Here is a 22,068-nt window from a genome sequence, read left to right on the forward strand (position 1 = left end):
AGCTCTGCTGGTGGCAAAGGAGTTGTTCCTGCTTTATGCTGCTGGAAGAGAAGGGAGAATCAGGTCCTAGTTGTCTAACAAAATGGGAAGTTGCATTTAGAGCAGCATTTCTGAACTCATGGGTTGCAACCCAAAAGTGGGTTGCAAGAATATTTTAAAGGGTCGCAAGCAAGTGCCAGAAAAATGCGTGAAAGCAGTTTCCCCCTTGCAGACTAGCAATGTTCCAGCCTGGAAGGGGCTGCTTGGGCTGTGGCCAGCACGCAGCCAGACTGGGTTGTGGGAGCAGCCACAGCAGCTAGATGCAGGTAAGTGTATGTTGAGGGGGTGTTGGAGGGCCAGGGCTTGGGGACCGTTGTGGGGTGGGGGTGGCAGTGTGTGTAAGTGTGTGTATGTGGAGGGGATGGGTGTGGGGGGGCGGTGCCTACTGACAGTGGGGGAAGGTGGCTGGGCACTGAGGCTCCAGCAAGGCAGGTGGGCCAGGGGGAAGGCACCTGCCCCTATGTGACCAGGCTGGCAACACCAGGGCTGGTGCCTGTACTTGCAGGTGTGGGGTGGCCAGGAGGTGCTGCTCAGTGGTGCTGTCAGCATCAGTAGCATGGCTGCGGCAAGCAGTGAGCTCCCACAGGTGGCCACAGCATTGTCAGCAGCGGTGGGGGGGTGGGGACCACCTGCAGATGCCGCCAGCAGCAATCAGGATTGCCTGCAGATGTGGCCAGTGCTGTCGGAGTTGGGGGGGAGGGGGGAGGTAGTGACAGGTGACCACCTGCAGGTGCCACCAGCAGTGTCAGCAGCACCTTTTTGCAGGGGGTGTACCACCAAGCTTGGGGTGCACGTGCACCTGCGGGTACCCCCTACACATCGCCAATGTTGGGGCCCCCCTTCGGCAGGGCTGTGGAGGGGGCCAGGAGGCTGCAAGTTGAGAGTGAGGGGCACCAGCACGGCCTGGGAGGGCAGGAAACTGTGGGTCGGGCACCAGCAGGGCTAGAGGCATGTTCAGGATAAGCCATCAATCTTGGCAAATGGGTCCCAGTATGAAAAAGGTTGAGAACCACTGATTTAGAGGATAGTCCCTTTCACTGACTGCAGAGGGAACATGCCGGGGGTGGGGGTGAGGGTGGGGGGCGTTATTGGTAAGTTAAACCCCAAAGAGGAAGGATCTCCCACTCCTTTAGATTTTGTACTCTGCACTTTTGATTGATAGACTATAGGGTTCATGGATATATTCCTGTCCCCGTGCCAGGTGAATGTAGCTGAGCTCAGTGCAGGGCATTTTGCAACAGTCCCAAGACACAATCCTCATCCTAACCTGGCCATGGAAGCGCACAAGAGCCCCTCCCTATCATAGCAGGGGGCAGCACCAGGCTTTTGGATTTAGCTGGAAACAAGATTTATGTGCCCCACTCCCATAAGCCAACATAGAGGTAGCCCTTGTGTCACAGCTTTGGAACACACATGTATTGGAAACAGTGGCTGCATCTACACAAGACACTGACAGCGCAGTTGTTACTGCACAGTCATTTAGTACTTGAATACTTGTATTTAGTACTTGTATAACCTGAGGTACTGCGCAGTAGTGCCGACACACACCTTTTTTCATGACGGAGTAGCATTGCATCAGTTATTGCCAAGCAATGCTACTGCATAGTAGTATCGGGCTACTGCATGGTCAGGGGCTTCTGTAGACATGGCCAGTGAATGCTTAATTTAAAAAAATCGAATTGAATTCAGTCAAATCCCTCAGTACTTTCATATATAGGAGACAGAAAGCAAATAATTACAAATACAGTATTTACACATACAAGCACAGGGACACAAGTCAGAAAACAAATTAGGTGTTCAGCTGTAGCTTCCTGTACTCTAGCAAACCACAGAATCATACCTAAGGCCCATCACCTACACCATCATTTAGGCACATAATAATTGAATTGTGGAGCTGTTACAAATCATATGTTGAAAAAGTTATGAAGTGCAACTGCTTATCTAATTAGATGTTCGAACTACCAGGTCTGAGTACAGTAGGTTTATTATGTACATTTAGTTGTGTGTAACAACTGTCTTCTAAATAACAGGATCAGATCTTAACCTCTTGTATTCATTTCAGTTCCAAACAGCCCCTACATAGAAACATTTCCCCCCCCCCCTTTTTTATGCCCTCAGACAGTAACATAGATTTAATATTAGCTGACAAGTGATGCAATGTGCTCAGTTGCCTAGGCACAGTATCTTCAATGCATTTTGGCTAGGAACCCAGCTAAGCCAATATTGTAACAGAGGGTAAAGCTAATTCTACTACATGCAATTTTGTTAGTGTTACAAACAAGGTCCGCTATACTATAAACTATATCATGGATGAGACTCAGTATAATCAACATGAGATACATCATTTTGGATGTTTTGTTTTTTAAACATCTAAACTCAAAACATCCTCAGAGTAAATCAAAGTTATTCTTAATGTTTTGAAATACCCACAACCAAACCCATTCACAATTTAAAAAAGATATAAACTCCTTAATTATTTTCCACTTCAGAAAGAGGGCTTAAATGTCTCTTGTGTGTGACCTGTGAAACCACTAAATAAAGACTCATCAATTAATCGTTGAGAGATTAATATACCTTTAACGTCACTACATCATAATTCATTGCAATAGCAAACCTTTGGTTATACAAGCTCTTGTACAGGACATCAGCTGTTCTGAGAAAATTTAACATTTAGATTGAGAGTTGTGTTCAATTGGAAGTGAGTTCCACATCATTTGGGGGAACCCATTGTTACAAGCATTATTTGCTAATCAGAGACTGATATCCTTTAGCATATCAGTAATGTCACCTGCAAATTCAGCCTCAAATATGTCTATCTTAGATTCTTAGGTATCACACTGGGCTGTTGGTATACTGATAACTGGATGGCTAGTGAAAAGAGCAGGTAGTGGTAGTGAGCATTCAGGTAGTTCTACTTTTCTCTGGGGGTTAGTGTCCTCATTTGGTTCTTTCTGCAAACCTTTTGATGTCAACAATCTGTCGGTGTGCGAAACTCCTGAAGAAGCATCACAATCCTTTTTACCTTCCAAGCAATGCTGCTGCTTATTTAGCTTTATATCAGTTGGTGTTTCTTCCTTGAAGGATGATGCTGGCTGGGAACATTCTCCAAAGATTCCTACTTTGTTCTGACTTGGCAGAGGTTCTTCCATAAAATAAGAGCTGGACTGAATAACGTGTTTGTTTTCCAAATCATCACATTGCGTTGAGATGTTGTGAGCTGACTGTGATGTGACATCTGCACATGGAAGTATTTCAATGGGTTTTGCTATGGATATATAACTCAGTTGTGATGACTGGGCCAACCTACCTTTCTTCTGAGTGTGTGAAATGGTACTTAGTGGCTTTCCATAAAACCAGCAACATTTAGAGACTGCTACTGGAATCTCTTGTGTAGAAAAACTTTCATAGAATACTGCTAATTTTGGATTCACTCCATGTACAAGGAGGTCATTTCCATCGCATTCACCCTTTGTTGTTGAAATGTTCCTCTCTTTTGATGTGAATTTACTGACTGGTGCTTCAGCATAAAAAAAGCTCTGAACTATTTTCTCCACAAAAGTTTTTTCTTTCTGTGAATTTATTAATATTTTGGTTTTTCCATCTGAAGATAAAATATGAACACTGACTTTCTTTTTTGCAGACAATGTTCTGTTTAGCTTTTTATTTTTCTTTACAGTTACATTTTGAAGATTTTCTTCTTTTTCTCCATTTAAGGCAAGGGCGTAATCATAGTTGTTCTGTAACACTGGGTTGAAGTTGGTACATGCTTCGCTATTTTCATTTTCTAAGTCATAAGAGACTTTACCTCTACATACACATGGCCACCTATTCAAAATAAACTTCTGCATATATCTCTCTTCAGAGTAAGTTATGGGGTATGTTTCACTCGCTTTCTGCAGAAAAAAGAAATTTAACTTTAGTTTTTTCTCCTGCTACTAATACTCTTTCTATGACATTTGTATAAAGTTGTTCACAAAAATGGCAGAGGCAGAGACCTAGCCAGTAACATCACATACATATCTAAACATCCACATCATACATTGCAGTGCCATATAATAAAGTGTGCTTATTATATGTCTTTGATACTTGTTTCCACACTTCACAGATAGTGGGCATTGTTTATATTACAGAAGACCATAGGAAAAAAGTGAAAAAGATGCAGAGAGGATTCATTGGAAGAAAATTCCCCCACAGCTCTTTACAGTCCTTACACAGATCAGAACAAAATAACTCCAGCAGAAAATACCACAGGAAGTGGAATCAGCCATAAGGCCAGGGCAAGAGTTCATTCAGGACATGCCTCAAACAAGCTAAGTTTACTCTTCAGGGTTAAAAAAACCTAGGGAGACCTTAGGGTTCAATTGCCATTTTACTTTGCTTTAATATTGATAACGAAGTTTTAACCCTTAAGCACCATGAACGTGTCTGTGTGTGTGTGTGTGTGTGTGTGTGTGTGTGTGTGTGTTCATCCTTCCTACTCTTTATTAACAGGCTAGAACCATGTGAATATTCATCTCCAACTCCTAACCCCATCTTCAGGCCAAAGAAGTGCCCTGATCTCTATATTCTGTCAAACAAGTCCCAACCCTTGTTCAGTACTAGAACATATTCTCTTACTAACCTTATGCAGTTTACACCACTTCCTTCCACATGGTCACTAGCTGTAAGTCAGATCTTCCCTATTGGCAGACCCTAGTGTTTTCTGCCTTCTGTCTCATCCTGCTCATTTGCAAACTAAGCAGGACCTGGCAGTAGACCAGGTCAGGTGTGCTAGAATGAGGCCAAGTTGGCACTGACTTGTCCCAAGACTGCTACTTTAACCTGTCTTCCAGGAACCAGAAAGACACTCATTGTCTCATCTCCTGCAGAGTTTCTTAATTGAAACCCTAGGAAACTGGCCAGTACCCAAGACATTACATTTCCTAGGGTTGCCTCCTGGCAAAACTCCATTTACTTCCCTGGGACAAGGATTGCAGCTCTGCTGAATGTTACATTGAATTCATGCTATTCCCAGTGCAGACAGTAAAACAGCTCATGGGATGTAATCTACCATTGTGGGGATCTGACGTGTTCTGAGTAGATTATTCTCCTAACAGCAGCATGCAATAATATAGGTCCTGTAATAAACTTTGTGAAACAAACAGAGCATTATTACCACTGGACTGGCAAATTTTGCCTTTGATGACCCAGCATGGATTATTTTGGCACCAGGCTTTTCCATTTCATCCTCAATGCTCAAGGAAATAAGGTTTTTCTTTTCTTCTGAATTACATTTTTTTGACTGCAAGTTACTCTTCACACTTCCTTGATTAAAAGCACTTTCCTTCAGAAGAGCTTCATTTCTTAAAATAAAGAAAGCAAACATCCCATATTTAAACCAGAGATGACTCAGATAGCTGTTTGTCACCAGAGACATGCTAAGGCAGCAGTGTTTAAGAAACATGTGCTAAATTGGGTCACTCAGCTTATCTAAGGCATTGCTCATATTGCCCAGAGTCAACCGACAATGGGGAGAAAGCAGTGGGCTTTGTGGAAATTTAGGGCTAGATTTTAAAAAATGCTCAGTATCCAGCAGCAATATGGCTAAGTACAGACAGTCAAAAAGCCTAAGGCTGAATCCACTGAATCTTTGCAGGTTAATTTAAACTGCGTAGATTAAACTGAGAAGCAAGTGAACAGACATTCATTTTTGATTCCAGAAACACAGGCACATGCCTGCAGTGGCTCAGGCTAGAAGCCCGGGGGCGTTAAAGCAGCCTTCCCGTCCCTTTGACAGTGGCTGGAAGGCTGGAGGGAAGCTGAGAAAGAAACCCTTCAGGCCACCCCTTCCCTGCACAAGCTGAGGGGGTGGGAGGCATGGCCAGGCCCCAGCAGACCACTGATTATGATTGGGGAGGTGGGGTTAAACCCCCACCCTGGCCTGCACAGACCCCAACCAGGGTGTGCCTGGAGGGGAAGGGGGAAGCAGCCCTTGCTAAGTTTTTTTCCCTGCCTCCCACTGGAGAGACGAGGGGAGGCATGGCCAGACCTTGTCCTGGGCCAGTATGCTGAGACAGAAGGGAGGAGAGGGGTGTTTAAACCCCTCCCCTTTCCAACACGGGACCCCAGCCAGGGTTTGCTTGGCAGGGGCACAGCAGCCTCTGCCTGGCTTTTCCCTGCTCACCACTCCAGCAGGGGGAAGGCATGGCCAGACACCAGCCCCAGGATGACATGCTGAGACAGAGGGGAGGGAGGGTAGTTTAAACCCCTTCTCCTGCCTGCACAGGGCCCCAGCCAGGGGCCACCTGGCAGGGGTGCAGCAGCCCCTGGCTGGGGTCCCATGCGGTCAGGAGAGAGGGTTTAAATCCCATTCCCTCCCCTCAGCTTCAGCGTGCCAGCCCAGGGATGGCATCTGGCCATGCTCCCTGCCCCCTCCACTTGGGCAGCAAGCAGGGAAAAACTTGGCAGAGGCTGCTCTGCCCCCACCAGGCACACCCCAGCTGAGGTCCCACGCAGGCAGGGGGGGGGCCTTAAAGCCCCCTTTCTTCCTTTGCTTCATTCTGCCAGCCTGGCCCAGGATCTGGCCACCCCCACCTGCACTTCAGTGGCAAGTAGGGGAAAAGCCTGTAAGGAGCTGCTCTGTCCTTGCCAGGCAAACCATGGCTGGGGTTCAGAACAGGGTTTCCCACCCCACCCCCTTTTCAGCCAGCCAGAGCAGTGATAGTGCTCTGGTTAGGGAGCAGAGGGGCGGGGCCTACCCTGCTCTGCTGGATCAGGCAGCACAGCATCCTGGAAATGCTGCAAGGCATCTTGGGATGGTAGAGGACTGAGAGTTAACTTGAACCAGGAAGGGATCTGGGACAGAAGTTCCATAAGCTGATTTCACCTAAGTCAGTTAAGTCTGATACTACATTCAACCAGGTTCACCTTAAACCAGTTTTAGGCAGTTTGAAAGCAGTTTAAGTGCACTGAACTTCTGTTCTGTTACAGGTTTAAACCAGTTTCTGATCACTTAAATTGGTTTATGTGTAACTTCTGTCCCTAGCCTATTTGACATGTGGCGGGCTTGCCACTTTTGCCTGGCTTGGAAAAGGACACTTTGGATTGATGGAACATTTCTACCAATCAGGTAACAGCTTGCCCTGCCCCTGCTCGGGTGGGGAGGCAAGAAGCCCCTGGACCTGATTGAAGACTGAGCTTTGCAGGTCTGGCAGACTTCAGGGGCAGGGCCTCCAGTGTAAATAAAAGCCCCGCATGCTCAGCACACTGGGCAGAGACAGTGAGGGATGTTGGAGAGGGAAGAGCCTCCACCAGGATCCCTTCTTCGCCCCAGCGGTGCACAAGCTGGCACAGGCTCTGGGAGCCGCATTGAGGCATCTCAAACCTGCATCCTCAGCAGAGGGCTGGATGGAGCGGTGGGCAGACTGGCACGTGGAGAGCCACCCCTGGGAGCAACGTGAGGCTGCTCGGGCCCCAAGCGGTATGCAGGCCAGCACACAGAGAACCTGCCCTGGGAGCAGCTTGAGGCTGCTCAGGTTAGCCCTGTCATAAGCCAGATAACTGAAGCCCCGTAGCGTGGCCTGGCTAAAGAACTAAAAGAGCCCTGGAGCCTAGAGCGGGGCCTGGAAAAGGGGAAGACTAGGCATAAGGCTAAGTAAACCCAGCCAGCAGCGGTTAGGTTTCTCCCCACAAAAGCTGGAAGAACCCTTGGTGCCCAAAGCGGGGCACAGGGCCAGGAGGGGTCTCAAAGTGATGCAGACAATGCTGGGGGGGCCTCTGATTGAGCGAAGGGCTCTGAGGCCTAGTCGATGGCAAGGCCCAGTCAATGGCAAGTGAATTATAGTGCACTGCACTCTTGGCTCATTGAACACTGTCATTCCTCTTTGATTAGCAGACAACTACACACCTCTCCAGTGCACAGAGCAAAGTCAATTCATCTTTTTAGTGCAGCCAAGTCTGCAGTAGGATATAACACAGCTTGGCCATTCAGTGAAACACTACAAAAGGGCTCAGCGGGAGAGTACAATTTTATATCCATTGGAAATTGGAAGGCTATTTGAAAGTAGATAAAATGTAATTTCTGGTTAGAAAGTGAGCAGCCCCTAGGGCTAATGATTTTGTCCTTGCAAAAACTTACACCAGAACTATCCCTTGTGGAAGGTATAACCAGAATGACCTTTCTGCTTTATAGTAAAATAGTATTTTCAGCAACAGTAAAATAAGCAAGTACCTAAAGGAAGTATTTTCAGTTGCCTGCTCCTGGAGCCCTGATTTAATACTGACAGAAGGGAGGGAACTACCTACTGAATTGCCCACAGCACTTTATGCTTCACAAACCTACACATTCCAGGAGGTTCTCCGCTCCAAATACTCTACACCTCCACTCTGTCCAGGCCTAACCTTGTTTTTTGTGCCATTTAACTATTGAATGAGGTCATAATTAGAAAGACGGGAAGAGTCAGATATGAACTCCTGAATTATTGGGAGCTGCCATGCAGTATGTCATTTATAAGATAATTTAACTTAAATTTGCAATACTGTTTACACTACAACAGTACTTACCCTGCCTTCTGATCATCTGATGATAAAAGCTCATTGACACAGACACAGATTTTATTGTCTCTTTCTAGCTGTTGAGCAACAGTTTTGCCAGATTCACCGTAAGTGCTGTATTGTCCTAACTTGTCTCCTGAAAGGCAAGTGAGTTTTCATACATGATATGTAAATATGGACATAAAGGAGATGCAAGTTACTTCTGGGACGATAATATTAGACATCAGGCACTGTGAAACATCTTTCACCAAATTATATCAGTGGTTTAAACTGAATGATTCTAGCCTACAACTTTGCATAAAGGATGATTTATTAGAATACAATTCAGCAACAGGGACTCCTTCTGCAGACCAAGAAACCCAAAATAGTGACAGAAGTGCGGTAGGGCAGCTAGAATCACATATCAGGATACACTGCATCTTCTTGCAGTCAGTCAAGCTTGTCGCTTGCTTCTAACTGATGGGACGCTCTGTAGTGAATTATAGTGCACTGCACTCTTGGCTCATTGAACACTGAATTATTAACAGCATTCTTAAAGCCACACTTCCACTGGTTGTACGCTGGTGCACAAAAGCATAAAGAAACTGAAGAGCCTGGCTTCCAATTCAGTTTCTGCAAAGGGAATCACAGGTACAGGGCAAGGGAGACTCAGGGCAAAGAGCAATAGTAAGGGCTAGAAAGAGAAGTGCAAACATCCTGCCTATAGGTGGTGCTGAGGCCTTGCCACCAAGGAACTGCAGGCTTCATGCCAAAATACCCAAGGGAGACACAGTGTATTTAGTAAAGCGTGCAAATGTAACTGAGAGAAAAATCTGAGGACAGTGCAGCTGCGCAGATGTAAGTGAAGGTGATATTCACCCCTCAAAACATTTATTGCTAGGGTTAATGCCCTAAGTCAGAAATGACTTCATTTGTTTGTCAGATCTTAGGCTGAGTTGACAAGTCAAGCAGTTAAAAAAATATCTTTTACCTGTAAATACAGCAAAAATTGATATGGAATCACTGAGACACCAGAGAAACATCCCCACATGGAGGGGTGCATGGTTGCCCCTGCATACACCCCTGCACATGGACTTGGTGCAGGGCAAATTGTCCCAGGGTGGGTAGGGAAGGCTGGGGCCAACTCCTGTGCTGGCCCTAGCAGCCTTCCCTGGGGTCCTGGGGCCTCCTGGGGCAGCAGCAGCAGAAATCTGGTGCCTCGGAGCCAGCCAGCGGTCAGATCATGGCTCTGTCACGTGCAGCACATCACTTTTTTCAATGGCATTTCTTGTTTACACTGCGATTTCCCAGTGCCAAAAAAACCCACTGCACTGCTAATTAGTAGCACGGCAAATGGGTTCACATGCAGTTTGCAGCAACTGAAAGGGGGAAGCAGCCCCTGGTAGGCTTTTCTCCTGCTTCCCACTGGAGAGGGTGGGGAGGCATGGCCAGGCCCCAGCTTGGGCCAGTATGCTGAGACAGAAGGGAGGAGAGGGGTGTTTAAACCCCTCCCCTTTCCAACACGGGACCCCAGCCAGGGTTTGCTTGGCAGGGGCACAGCAGCCCCTGCCTGGCTTACCCGTGCTCACCACTCCAGCAGGGGGAAGGCATGGCCAGACACCAGCCCCAGGATGACACGCTGAGACAGAGGGGAGAGCGGGTAGTTTAAACCCTCTCTTCTGCCTGCACAGGGCCCCAGCCAGGGGCCGCCTGGCAGGGGTGCAGCAACACCTGGCTGGGGTCCCATGTGGTCAGGAGAGAGGGTTTAAACCCCTCTCCCTCCCCTCAGCTTCAGTGTGCTGGCCTGGGGATGGTATCTGGCCATGCCCCCTGCCCCCTGCCCCCTCTGTTCAGGTTTGAAGCGCCACAAACCACACGTGTGGTTGTGGGGTTGCACCCCATGGCTGCATCCAGATGAGAGCAGCCATGCAGTATGCGGTGCCACAGACACATCTTCTGTGCCACATACCATAGGTTTAGGTGTTCATGCTGTAAGGTAGCAGCATGGCAGGTTTTTTTGACCCTGGGATCTCCCCCACACAAAAAAAGCAGAGCGGCACACATGGGTGCAGTGCATGCCACCACCCAAAACTGGAGCCTGGCCAGCTGGAGACCCCCAGGATCTCAGGTAAAGCTGCTGGGGCCAACCCAGTTCTGGCTCCAGCCTACCCTACCGCTCCCAGGGTAACCTGCCATGCGCCAGAGGGCACGTGGCACAGGCATTCCCCAGGGACAAGCAGCAGTGCCACAAGGTGTGCCACTGCTTCTTGTCCCCGGGGAAACAGATGTCCACGCTCATGTGGACGCGGTCCATAAGTGCATATCTTACCATGGAACCTTTATAAGGGAATTTTAATCTCAGGATTGATGTAAGCAATTGAACAAATCGGTAGCAGCAGTTATATAATCAAAGGAAAATGTAAGTAAGAATAGACTATATGCAAAGGAAACCTATAAACATTCGCACATTTACTCTACCATTGTGTTGCTCTACCCATCTGCTGCAAAACTTTTATTCTGTCTCTTTAAAACATCGTAACACTACTGACAGGCCTTAGTGTATTTTCCTAAACCATGGCTACCAAAGGAATTTTCCAGTTCTTACCTGTTGTAGCTGGTGCAAGTATCTCCTCATTCTGACTGGTGGCATTCCTAGAAGAGCACCAGTGAGAAGTATCTTTGTGATTAAGGGCAGATGCTAAATGGGCTTCATTTTCTTGCTGACAGAGGACTTTTAGCTTCTGAACCCTTTCAACCTGTCAGAACATACAGGAAATACTGGAAATGGATGTATTTGCTGTGACCCACCAGTACTAAAAGTACCAAAAATATAACGTTAGCACAGGAACCTTTTTAAACATTGTCATTGTAAATAGTGTGTCAGAAATTTTGTATGTTCTTTGCCTTTAAAGAAAAAGCTAAAAAGTCAGTAAAGAAAACAAGTGTAGCATCTGTGTTAAAATGAAAGAACTCAGGCGCTTGAGTTGTAAATAGGAGCATAGTTAATGCCCTTCCAGATTGTCATCCAAGTAGTAATACCACGCTCATGACATTAGAATATGACTCACCAATGTAAAATGAAAAACAAGTATGCACAAGATGCAGATTTAGCTGTGTATTTTTATAGATTCCATATATTTAGAAACAAATGTAATAAACACTGCAGACATCTCAAATATATCCCCACATATTGCTTTTTTACTAAAACATAAAACAGTGATAGATGTCTAAATCATCAATTTACAATAGATATTATATGGTTACCACTGTTACTTCCTATTTAAATAAGATGTGGTAGTTTATTCAATGCCCCATATTGTAATTGGTATCAAAAGGCTATCATAGTTTTTATAAATACATGTTGATGCACATCTGAGGTTAGAATTTGGCCTTTACCCTGAATGGAAATCTTGACTATACCTAGAGCTCTGAAACCAGGCGCTGGTGATTATGGCTCAATAGAGAAGAAAAAAAAAATTGTAATTAACCCTAAGAGGTTGTAACTATTTCTAGCAACAAAACAAAGCTAATTGTTTATAGTAAGACTATTTCTCAGTGTAGAGTAGGAAGGCTGGTTTTCTGCTTTGTTCTACTGGTATGGCTGACTGCTTTTCACTTGTGCTGTAAATGTTTCTTCTTGCATCAGTGTAGCTTACATACCTGAGAATAGCTATTCCAGGAGTGCCTTTATCAGGAGCCCTGTAGCCACATGTTCACATTTATTTGTGGCAAGCTCTAACCCACCAAAGTAAATTTAAGGAGGGACCATTTTCCTGAGTTACAATTGCAAGTTAAGGCACATGCTTCAAGCTTAACTGAAAAAAGGGTCCCATTTGGTAGTAATTTTATTTTTCTGCTTACTTTAAAAGCAGTTAAGTTTATCATGGTAAATTGCACACCAAGCTATTTTAGTATTGTAAAAGGGACATAGCACCACACACCAAAGGCTACTCAGATACCTCAAAATCTAGAACTGCTGTACCATATTTTAGGCAGAGAAAAGAATTAACAAACATTTTGGATATGCCCATAGCCACAGTGCCTACTTTCCATGGGTATCCATAGTACAACCAGAAAAGAAATTTGCATGAAAAGAGAGACCACCTCCTCTTATATTCTTCTGAAACATTATGTGAGCCAAACCTACTGGAAGCTGGTATATGATTAAAATCACATGCAAGTTTGGCTAGGGGTAGGACAGCTATGAAGTGAATTAGCTTCAGTTTTGGGTTAGGCTGAGAACAGGACCTACCTCTGTCTTCCATTTTGGTCTTCTGTGAACTTTTGCTCTAAAACTAACAGGTTTTACTTTTTGGCTTAGCTTTAATGTAATAAAACCTTCCTTTAAAGTGTGTAGGTCCTCTATGGAAAAGAATACAAAACAAAGTAGGAATAATTTGACCGAGTATATAAACAGAAGTGTATTTTAGATTAAGCTATTACAATAGAGATTAACCATTAAACTATGCATTAACAGTAAGCAAGAGCCTGTAGCAAGAACAGTGACTGCATGAAATGGTTCATTGCCTTGCATGTCTAAGCAGTGATTTAACGTGTTTACACTGGAGCACTGTTCTTCAAAGAACCGCTCTGGCCCATGCACACACAGCACTCCCTTCATCTGCGGTTGTACAAGTGCGTTCTGAGGCTCCTGGAAAACACCTATCTTATAATGCCCAGCACTGTCTCAGGGAGCAGAGGGTCTTGGGAAATTTCCTAACACAAGGCACTGTACTGTGAGATATGTTAGGGTGACCAGCTGAACCAATGCAGCTGGAATATTTGTGGTTTCCTAGTTGCAACATACTGGTTCAACCATAACAGAGCTGAAGATTTTTCCTTGAGCGTAAAATCTTCATTTGTACAATACTTTGGATGGTTAGTAGGTGCAGATGCAAAGGATTATACAGATATTGCACGTGCAAGGCATGCAGACAAGCAGTTTCTCACAAGCAGTTTTCAGTTTACCTAAACCATTGAAAAAAAGTGCATTTTTATCTTGAGAGCTAAAGCATCCCTTTTTGTAATTAGAATATTGCTTAGCATTAATAGTGCTAATATTATGCTTAGTAAAATGAGACAGCAAGACTTCACCCACAGTGTTATATTAAGATTGTAAATAAACTAAACAGCTTCTAGGACAGACTTCAGAGATTGCACAGTGTTTTATAAAGAAGTACCTTGCTGATAGCAGGGCTTGGCTTGCAGGTTGTCTGGAGCACTAAATGGCCTGATAGTCGATTTGCCAGTATGGTTCTTCCTAATCATCAGTCTGGGTGATTCAGACCTGCAAGTGCTAAAAGTATCAAAGCTCTATATCTGATACAAAATTCAGAATCAACAACTGATCAGAAAATGTGAAATGGGTTGGAAAAACTAACCAAAGTAGGCAGCACTTCTAGGCAAATGTTGCAAAAGAACAGAAGTATACAGCAATATTTTGCAAATGTGGCAAAATATATGTGTCCCCCAAAGTGATGAGAGATAACTGTAATAGTAAATTTTAGCATCTGAATGATAGCTCTATGACAAAAATTTTAGATGGCTGCCTATATCTTAATGCTGTAGGTGCTCATTAAGGGGTGGGTCCTGGAAAATGCTGACCATTTAAACTTGGACTGAAGGTAACAGGGGCTTAGTACTTCTCTATAACAGGTCCTAGTCTTCGGAAATTGCTCCTAGAAATATCTGGCTGGCAGGCTGACACAGCCTTGCTGTGGAGTTTCCCCCTAAGATGTACATTCTCCAGATGGAGTACCTGCTCAGAAATGAGCCCATAATCTGGAGGAGCCTTTCCATTAAATGGACATCTGTGAAAGGGGCTTACAATTGAGACAAAATTAATTCATAGATTCATAGATGCTAGGGTCGGAAGGGACCTCAATAGATCATCGAGTCCAACCCCTGCCTAGGGTCGAAAGAGTGCTGGGGTCAGATGACCCCAGCCAGATGCCCATCTAACCTCCTCTTGAAGACCCCCAGGGTAGGGGAGAGCACCACCTCCCTTGGGAGCCTGTTCCAGACCTTGGCCACTCAAACTGTGTAGAAGTTCTTCCTAATGTCCAATCTAAATCTGCTCTCTGCTAGCTTGTGGCCATTATTTCTTGTAACCTTCAGGGGTGCCTTGGTGAGTAGAGCCTCACCAATTCCCTTCTGTGCCCCCATGATGAATTTATAGGCGGACACAAGGTCGCCTCTCAACCTTCTCTTGCGGAGGCTGAAGAGGTCCAGGTGCCCCAGTCTCTCCTCATAGGGCTTGGCCTGCAAGCCCTTAACCATACGTGTGGCCCTTCTCTGGACCCTCTCCAGGTTATCCACATCCCTCTTGAAGTGTGGTGCCCAAAACTGGATGCAGTACTCCAACTGCGGTCTGACCAGAGCCCGACAGAGGGGAAGTATCACCTCCTTGGATCTGTTTGTCATGCATCTGCTGATGCATGATAAAGTGTAGTTAGCTTTGCTGATGACTTCATCACAACTTTTTTCCTTAAAATATTTCTGTGGCAGTAACAGTGCTTCAGGGCCACATGACGCCTCCAAGCTCTGGCATGTTCAGTTTGAAAATAGTACACATGATGTATCTCTGCCAAGTTACAGCAGTAGGTCCCTGTTTGTGTATTATCTCCCCACTCCCCACCACATCTCCTATTTTATATTGTGTCATAAAGTCATAAATCCCTAGATCTCTGATCACATAGAAATCTCATACTTACATGGAAAACAAACTGTCTGACTTTTTCAAGGCTTCCTTTTGGGGTTAAAAAAATACTTATATGTTCTGCAGCCAGTTTTCAGGTAATAGAAGTAGGGACCTACTTAATTTGTGGTTTTGTGGATTGTGCCGACATCCCAAAATCTGGGATTGTCACAATATCTGTGAAATCAACAAAAAAAAACTTAATAAAAATAAAACACTGGTGGTCTTTGCTGCCAGGAGGGGAAGGTGCCAGCTGGGGGGGGCAGCATGAAGGTCAACAGACAAGATGGTGACCACCCCCTCATTGCTCCTCCCTTTGCCAGGGCCTCTCCATCAATCAGTGCCAAGAGGCAGGGCTGCAAAAAGGTAGCTAGCAGTCAAGATGGTGGCTGCCCCTTTGTCCCTCCTCCATCCTGGGGCCTCTCTGCCTATCAGTGCCAAGGGGCAGGGCCTGTGCCAATCACAGCCAAGGGGTGGAGCTGCTGTGAAATCACCAGGAAATTAGAGCTTTAGACCATGATCAACCTGTGAAAACTGGTAAGTCTCCCCAAGATTTAGGTAGATCCCTAAACATAAGTTACTGTTTGCATTGTGTTTTATGGTGATGGATCATTTCACAACACAGGACACGCAACATAAAAAATCCCCTGATTGCAAGGTTTTTCTTAACAATAATATCTATAGTTATATCCATTTGAACTATATGATTGGTGTAAATCATGCAAACAAGATAATTTTAAGGACTTAGCTTAATTGCATGGAGAATGAACTGAGTGTAAGATCAATTATTAATAGTACATTTACCATAGCTAAAGTACCTTTAAGTCAAGCTAAAAATAAAACATAAAACTTTCCAGTTCAGGCTCACCTTGTTTTCAGATGAGTGAAGATCTGTTCCTCTTCTGCAAGCTGTGGGGAAGGTTTGGGCCCGGAAATAATTGATCTTCTAGCACTGGGTAATTCATAATCCTCCTTAAATTCAAATGTCAATGGGGTTGACACATATGGCTTTAACTGTAATTTCCCAAGCCCCCGACACTGCAACAGATCAGAAGTACATGGAGCCTTAATTGAGCAGGAGGGCAGTTGGCTTGTTTTTATTATGTGAAGCAATGTTAAGGCTGTGAATCATAAACTCTCTTCCTGCATCTGCACTTACAACCAGCATCAGTCAGAAATAGTTAGAACTTTGTATATTTTATTATTTTTTATTTGAAGACACACACAAGAAGCAAACCGCCAGAGGAAAAAAGTGTTGTTTCTACATAAGCACTTACTGAAAGTTGAAACATTCTTCAAATGGTCTTTTTAGCCTGACCACAGTGCAATACAGCTGCTAGGAAGTCCTAGACAAACATGACTGTTGTATGTGTTACCTCAGCATTTGCCACCAACGGTTTTCCAAAGAATTTGTTTTTCTAGACCTCTGGCAACCCAGGACTTTCACAGTCTAAAAGCAGACAATCTAGCGAGAGGTGTAGTGGGGAGGCTTTCTGCAAGAGGTGACAATTGGTGGTAAGCATGTTTATTGGTGCTCTGTGTTAAGCAGCTCCATTGACTTCTATTTTTGATCTTTTCTCAAGTGCTGGGTGACCTCCGTGCTTCACTGGCTGGAGCAGTCCCCAAAACAATCTGACAAAAAATGAGTCTTTCTTTCCCCCTCCTCTTCATCCCTGTGCTGTAGCTATTTATTACATGGGGCCAGTCGCCATCCTGTCTAGGCACAGACATGACACAAGAGAGGAATACATCTTTCAAAGCTGACAAAGGGCACATTTATCCCTAATGCAGTACTGATTCACGCTATACTCACTTCAATTCTGGCATACTTGGCCAAGCTCTCACGTGAAGATTGCTCCAGAGCATCTAGTTTTGCAAAGAGCCTCTGTGTCATTTTTCTTTAGGTAAATTCCTAAAAACAAAATAAAGCAAAAGAGCTATTTCAGAGAAAAAGAAGATGATAACGTAAGAGCAGGACAACACCACTGTGTGGAGCACCAGCCACATTGAGGCAGCACAGAGGAGAATGGTCCATGGAGGACACCACACCTCTATCGGTCATGTTATCTTGGGGAGAAGGTAGGAGGCATTTCAACTCAGTAAATCTCCTCCTTATTCCATAAAAACAGATGAGAAACAAGGATACAGGTTGTGATCTCTCCTGCATCTCATGGAATCGACTATAATTTCAGGGTACACACAGACCCCCATGACCTACACGGCTACCCTTCTTGTATCGCCTTCCACTGTCCTGATGCTAACTGCCTCCCATAGCAGCCACAAAAACATTTCAGCAGGAACTAACATTAGCTCCTGAATGAATTCCTGCTACAGGGGCAAATGTCACGGAGGAAAATATACCAGTCTGATGAGTTACAAATGCTGAGGTCAGGGACATTAAAGGTGAAAAAGAGAGAGGACAGGGAATGATTTCCCTCTTTAAAACTTTATGATATAAAAAGAGGTAGGAAAAATGTTTTGCCCTGCCCTTCAGGGTATTCATTACCTGTTTTCTACTGTATTCTCAGAAACTTTGGGAATATAGTCTTGCCTCTGCCAGTCTCCTGGAAGGAAAAGGGAGCTCAAGGAAATGAAGCTGTCTTAATTTTTCATTTAGAAGTGGGTATCTTGAATCTTTCACAGAGAGACCATTTCTCCCAACTGTTTCTCAGGTGTTTCTGTTAATTCTGTTACAAATCAAATGGAATCAGGACTTTTAACAGTCTAAGCCTCTCAACTGCCCAGTTTTCACTTTATTGGTCTGCCCAGATCATAATACTGCTAATTCTCCAGTAGTCTGTAGTGTCTCCCAAGAAAAACAGGGTAGACAGGACTTGAAGTTGAAGTGTAAATGTACAAGCAGAGAATCAACTACCCAATCATTACTTCAGAAACCAGCAAAACAAACAAACAAACAAAAAACAAAACAAAACAAAACAAAAAACCCCAAAAGGCCCTGGACAATACAGTATGAGCCATACTGGATCCAATCCAGAGGCTGTTTAGTCTGGTTTTCAGCTTCTGAGAATGTCTCATCCTAGGTAGTCAGAGCCCTTAGCTCATTGTGCTGTGCTGTATGTGGACAGGACTGGGTGAGAAGCAGATGGGGCTGGTAGGGGTTTCTTCTTGGGTGATGATCAGTCTTTGTTTCAGATCACAGACTCCTCAGAGATGGAGGAATACTTCCCCCAAAGCCAGCGCTGCTTTGCTAGCACATGCTGCCTCCTGCATGAACGGGCAGTTGCTGTCTGGCTCAGCTGGCAGACAAGAAGAGGGAAGAGGCTCACAATAACCTGGCTGACAATGCAGACTGGAAGCCACTGCAGATCTGTTGGTGGTTGGATTTCCGCAGGCCTCTTGTGTAAAACCGTTAATGAGGGTCCTCCAAAGGCTGCACCACTGCCCTCACCCGGTCATTACATAATTGCCAGGGACTAACACTACATGCAATAGTGATGGAGCCCACATTCAGCAAGAGGCAAAGGGGAAGAGCATGATAACAAGCTCCACAGGGCCACGGCTGAGGAAGGGAGGAGTGAACAAAGGAGTAAGCAGGGGGTGCTCCTTGGCTTCTAGCAGAATTCATAGGACACCTGGATGGCAGCAATAACATTTAGCAGTTCCAGAATAGTTTACATGCTTGAAGCACCTTTTCCCAATGCTACGGTGATCATTAGAGACATACAAAAAACTAGAACTCTTGGTTCCAAAATGATACCTTTTATTAGACCAACTGGGAAATTGCAAGAAAACTGTCCTTTTCCGCAAGCTTTTGGGATCAAAGTCCCTTTGTCAGGCTCTGGGAAAAGTATAGATGGTACAAGATGGTAAAAAGTCCCCATAGGTAGGAAATAAACTTCATTTTTGTACAGAGGGAGCTGAAGATGGAAGGCTGTCCCTCTGGGTCCATGAGAGTGATCATTAGCATTCTTATAGGGGGAAACCAAGGGAGGCTGGATGACTTGCCCCAGACCACACAAAACAGCACTGGCAGAGCTGGGACTATAGCACAGACACACACTTGCTAACTTGGCTGATTCGCAGCACGGTGAAAGCTGGTGGCCTGATTCTCAGAAGGGCTGAGCATCCCCAGGTCCTGTTGACTACACATTAGGTATATATATGTACACTGCAGCTGTTGTAGTGACTGCAACCTGTGTGCACCCCCCAAGCTGGATAGTTTGGTGTCTGCTTGCAGTGTAGTCACGATAACACATTGCTCAACACAGACTAATCTCCCCAAAACTTACCCAGTTTCTTGGGTATTTTGCAGCTATGCTGCATACGCAACTCCCTGCTCCCTGTATCTGAGGTAGCTAGTTCAAAGCCTGATCAGGTGCTTCAACACAAGGTGCAGTCCAAGCAGGGACTGAATCAAGACATCCCTTAGGACCTGCAGATGGTCAAGATCTCTGGAAATCAGGCCTTGTGTCTCTGCTGCATTCAAACACATAGCAGTCCAGCTTGTAGCAGCAAATGGCACAGAGAATCCTTGTTGTCTCCTTCCTAGTACAAAAGAAATCTGCAGTTGGCTGAGAACATATTCATCATCATATAAGTTTTAAGACAATGAGAGCAGGAGCTTTTTTCCTTCTTGCAATCTCAGAAATGAATCTCTCCTTTAATCAAAGCAAAACCCCTGACCTCACAAGCTGTATCCCATTCATTCCCTGGCAGCCGGTTCTTGGGTGCTTTCCTCAACTGGGGCTTGTGACAGAAGCCAGGAAATATTTTTTGTCCCTGAACAGCAGCAATTGCTGAAGTTACATCTTGTGTCATGCAAATAGTTCCTGCCCTTTAGACAGAGAAAACATGTACTGTACACATCCAAGCCCCATGGAAACCTTTGTGTTTCCAGCTCACTGCAACTTAGAAAAAGCAGTCTCTAGTAAACACACAAAGTAGTAAACTACACTTCTTCCACACAATGGGATAATAGACTTTACTGCTATACTAGAATAACAGGTAGACAGCGTAGTGCAAGGAAGGTGGTGTGACATATATATACTTAAAGGGACAACACAGTTTAATAATGCATCTGTCTGAGAACATTTTTACTCACTTATTGAAGTCCTACCTTAGATGATAAGACCTAAAAGAGGTTAAAGAAAATGCAATGACTGTTCAGTCTTTTCCATTTATTTTGCATGCTTTTTAACCCATATAATTGACTCATCTGTATAATCTTGCTCATGTGGGAGAGAGTACTACTTATTTTATATCGGAGAGTGTGATTGTGTGACTGCGATGATTGGTGGGTGAAACTGGGGGCAAATGCAGTACCTGAAATTACTGACTGTAGTAAAAAACTGACTGGATATGCTTGTAACAGCATCACAGCCAGAAGACACGGGGAAATCACATATACATCCTTCGAGATGATTTATACCAGTACACTGAGCCCAGGTATTCACAAAAAGCACCCCCCAGCTGAGAGTGGGTGTTGGTTGGCAAAGACTATTGCTGAGCTGGTGCTGAACGTGATTCATGCTGTGAGTGGAAACAAAGACAAACCCCCTCCAGCACCATTTTACTACACTGCTGCTGAGTACGGTTTGTGCTTGCATTCAGCATCCGCCCAGCCATGCCTGCTGGCAGCACTCAGTCAGCCGCAGGTCCTTTCTGCCAGGTAGGCTTAGCATGACAGTAACCCTGCATGCTTGCAATCCTCTCCAGCAGGTAGGGAGCAGTTGCATGGACCGCACTTTGCAGCTTCCATCCCAGAAACTCCACACACGTTGCCCCACAGGCATGGATTTTGCCCCACAGGGGTAGCAGTTAGTTTACAGCTGGGAAACTGAGTTCTTCCCTCCCTTACTTCCTCAGTTTCTTCCTCTCTTGTGATAACTCACCACTGCTTCTTCCTCCCCCTTGTTTCCACAATTCCCAGCTTTTACCCACAGTTTCCCCAGCAGCTCCATTATCCCTTCCTTAGTATCTCGAGTCCATCTGACAAAAGCCCTTCCTACTAACCCCAGTGCTGCTGGTTGTCCACCAAGTCTTGCTTCCCTGATCATGGCACCCCCATCCACCTCCTCTCAAGCTCCTCTCCTGCGATGGCACTTACCCAGAGTCCTGCCAGAGCCTCCTAATCCCTCTGCAAAGCAGCTCGGCCTTTCCCAGGTTTGGACAGTTTGTGGTGGGGGTGGGTGGGACTCAGTCTCCTGGCTTCTCTACTTCTTTCCCCTGTAGCAGGACCCAGTAGTTTTTCTGCCCGGTCCTTTTGTTACAGGGTTGCTCAGCAATAGCTTCCCCTGCCTACTAACCTTGTTTTTTTGTCCTGTGTGTTGGTTCCTGTCCTGGATTCCTATTCCCAAGCACAATCTGTTGAACCAGGGGGTCCTTCCAGGGTATGTACAAAACCACACCCAGCCAGGAGAACGGTGTATGCTGCTTCCTGGACCTGATTCTGCTCTTGCGTATGCTGGTAAAAATCTGGAGGGGCTCACTGGCCTTTCAAAATGCCATGTGAATAAGGGGAATAAAAATGTGTCCTTTCATTTCTGTTGCCACTCAGTGACAAAGTGACAGGGCATAGGAAAAGAAAGGTTACAGGCTGATCTGGAGTGGGGGCTTGAACTGTGATATAGGACTATATTTAAAATGAGGACAATCTTGAGCTAAGTTTAACTCTCTCTCCAGGTACACTGTTTTCTAAGGGCCTGTTTCACCAACAGATAGGGGGAAGCTTTCAGGTCTCTCGGTGTGGTTACATTTTGGGGAGTAGAAAGACTGGACCAGCTGACCACACTTGGTTGGCCAGTGTGCTCACAGCTACCCCTGCCACAACTATCCTTAAAGCCATGAAAAAGGATTAAAAA

General features: G+C 45.2%; 1 protein-coding gene across 2 annotated transcripts; it reads right to left on the reverse strand.

The window, feature by feature from the left end:
* Positions 1-1,735: 1,735 nt before the first annotated feature.
* Positions 1,736-21,641, reverse strand: LOC106737842 (uncharacterized). Of its 2 annotated transcripts, XM_019489035.2 has the most exons (10): positions 21,315-21,641; positions 19,498-19,753; positions 17,061-17,159; positions 16,116-16,285; positions 13,731-13,837; positions 12,803-12,912; positions 11,156-11,306; positions 8,581-8,707; positions 5,195-5,381; positions 1,736-3,932 (listed from the first exon to the last, which is right to left on the reverse strand). In XM_019489035.2, the coding sequence occupies exons 3-10, from the start codon at positions 17,139-17,141 to the stop codon at positions 2,865-2,867; spliced, it is 2,001 nt and encodes a 666-aa protein (XP_019344580.1). In that variant the 5' UTR covers positions 17,142-17,159; positions 19,498-19,753; positions 21,315-21,641; the 3' UTR covers positions 1,736-2,864. The 2 variants fall into 2 exon arrangements, with proteins under 2 accessions (XP_019344580.1, XP_059583904.1); XM_059727921.1 differs by lacking the exons at positions 19,498-19,753; positions 21,315-21,641 and adding an exon at positions 17,754-17,929.
* Between the last annotated feature and the right edge of the window lie 427 nt (positions 21,642-22,068).

The sequence above is a fragment of the Alligator mississippiensis genome, chromosome 5 (assembly GCF_030867095.1).
Source record: "Alligator mississippiensis isolate rAllMis1 chromosome 5, rAllMis1, whole genome shotgun sequence".
In the NCBI taxonomy this organism is placed as follows: domain Eukaryota; kingdom Metazoa; phylum Chordata; order Crocodylia; family Alligatoridae; genus Alligator; species Alligator mississippiensis.

Coding starts and splice junctions, on each gene's coding strand:
- LOC106737842 (XM_019489035.2), bottom strand. CDS start 17,141: ATGACACAGAGGCTCTTTGCAAAACTAGATGCTCTGGAGCAATCTTCA. Junction 13,838..16,115: donor TTCACTCATCTGAAAACAAG/GTGAGCCTGAAC, acceptor TAGCACTTGCAG/GTCTGAATCACCCAGACTGA. Junction 3,933..5,194: donor CAAAATTTGCCAGTCCAGTG/GTAATAATGCTC, acceptor TTTTTTCTGCAG/AAAGCGAGTGAAACATACCC.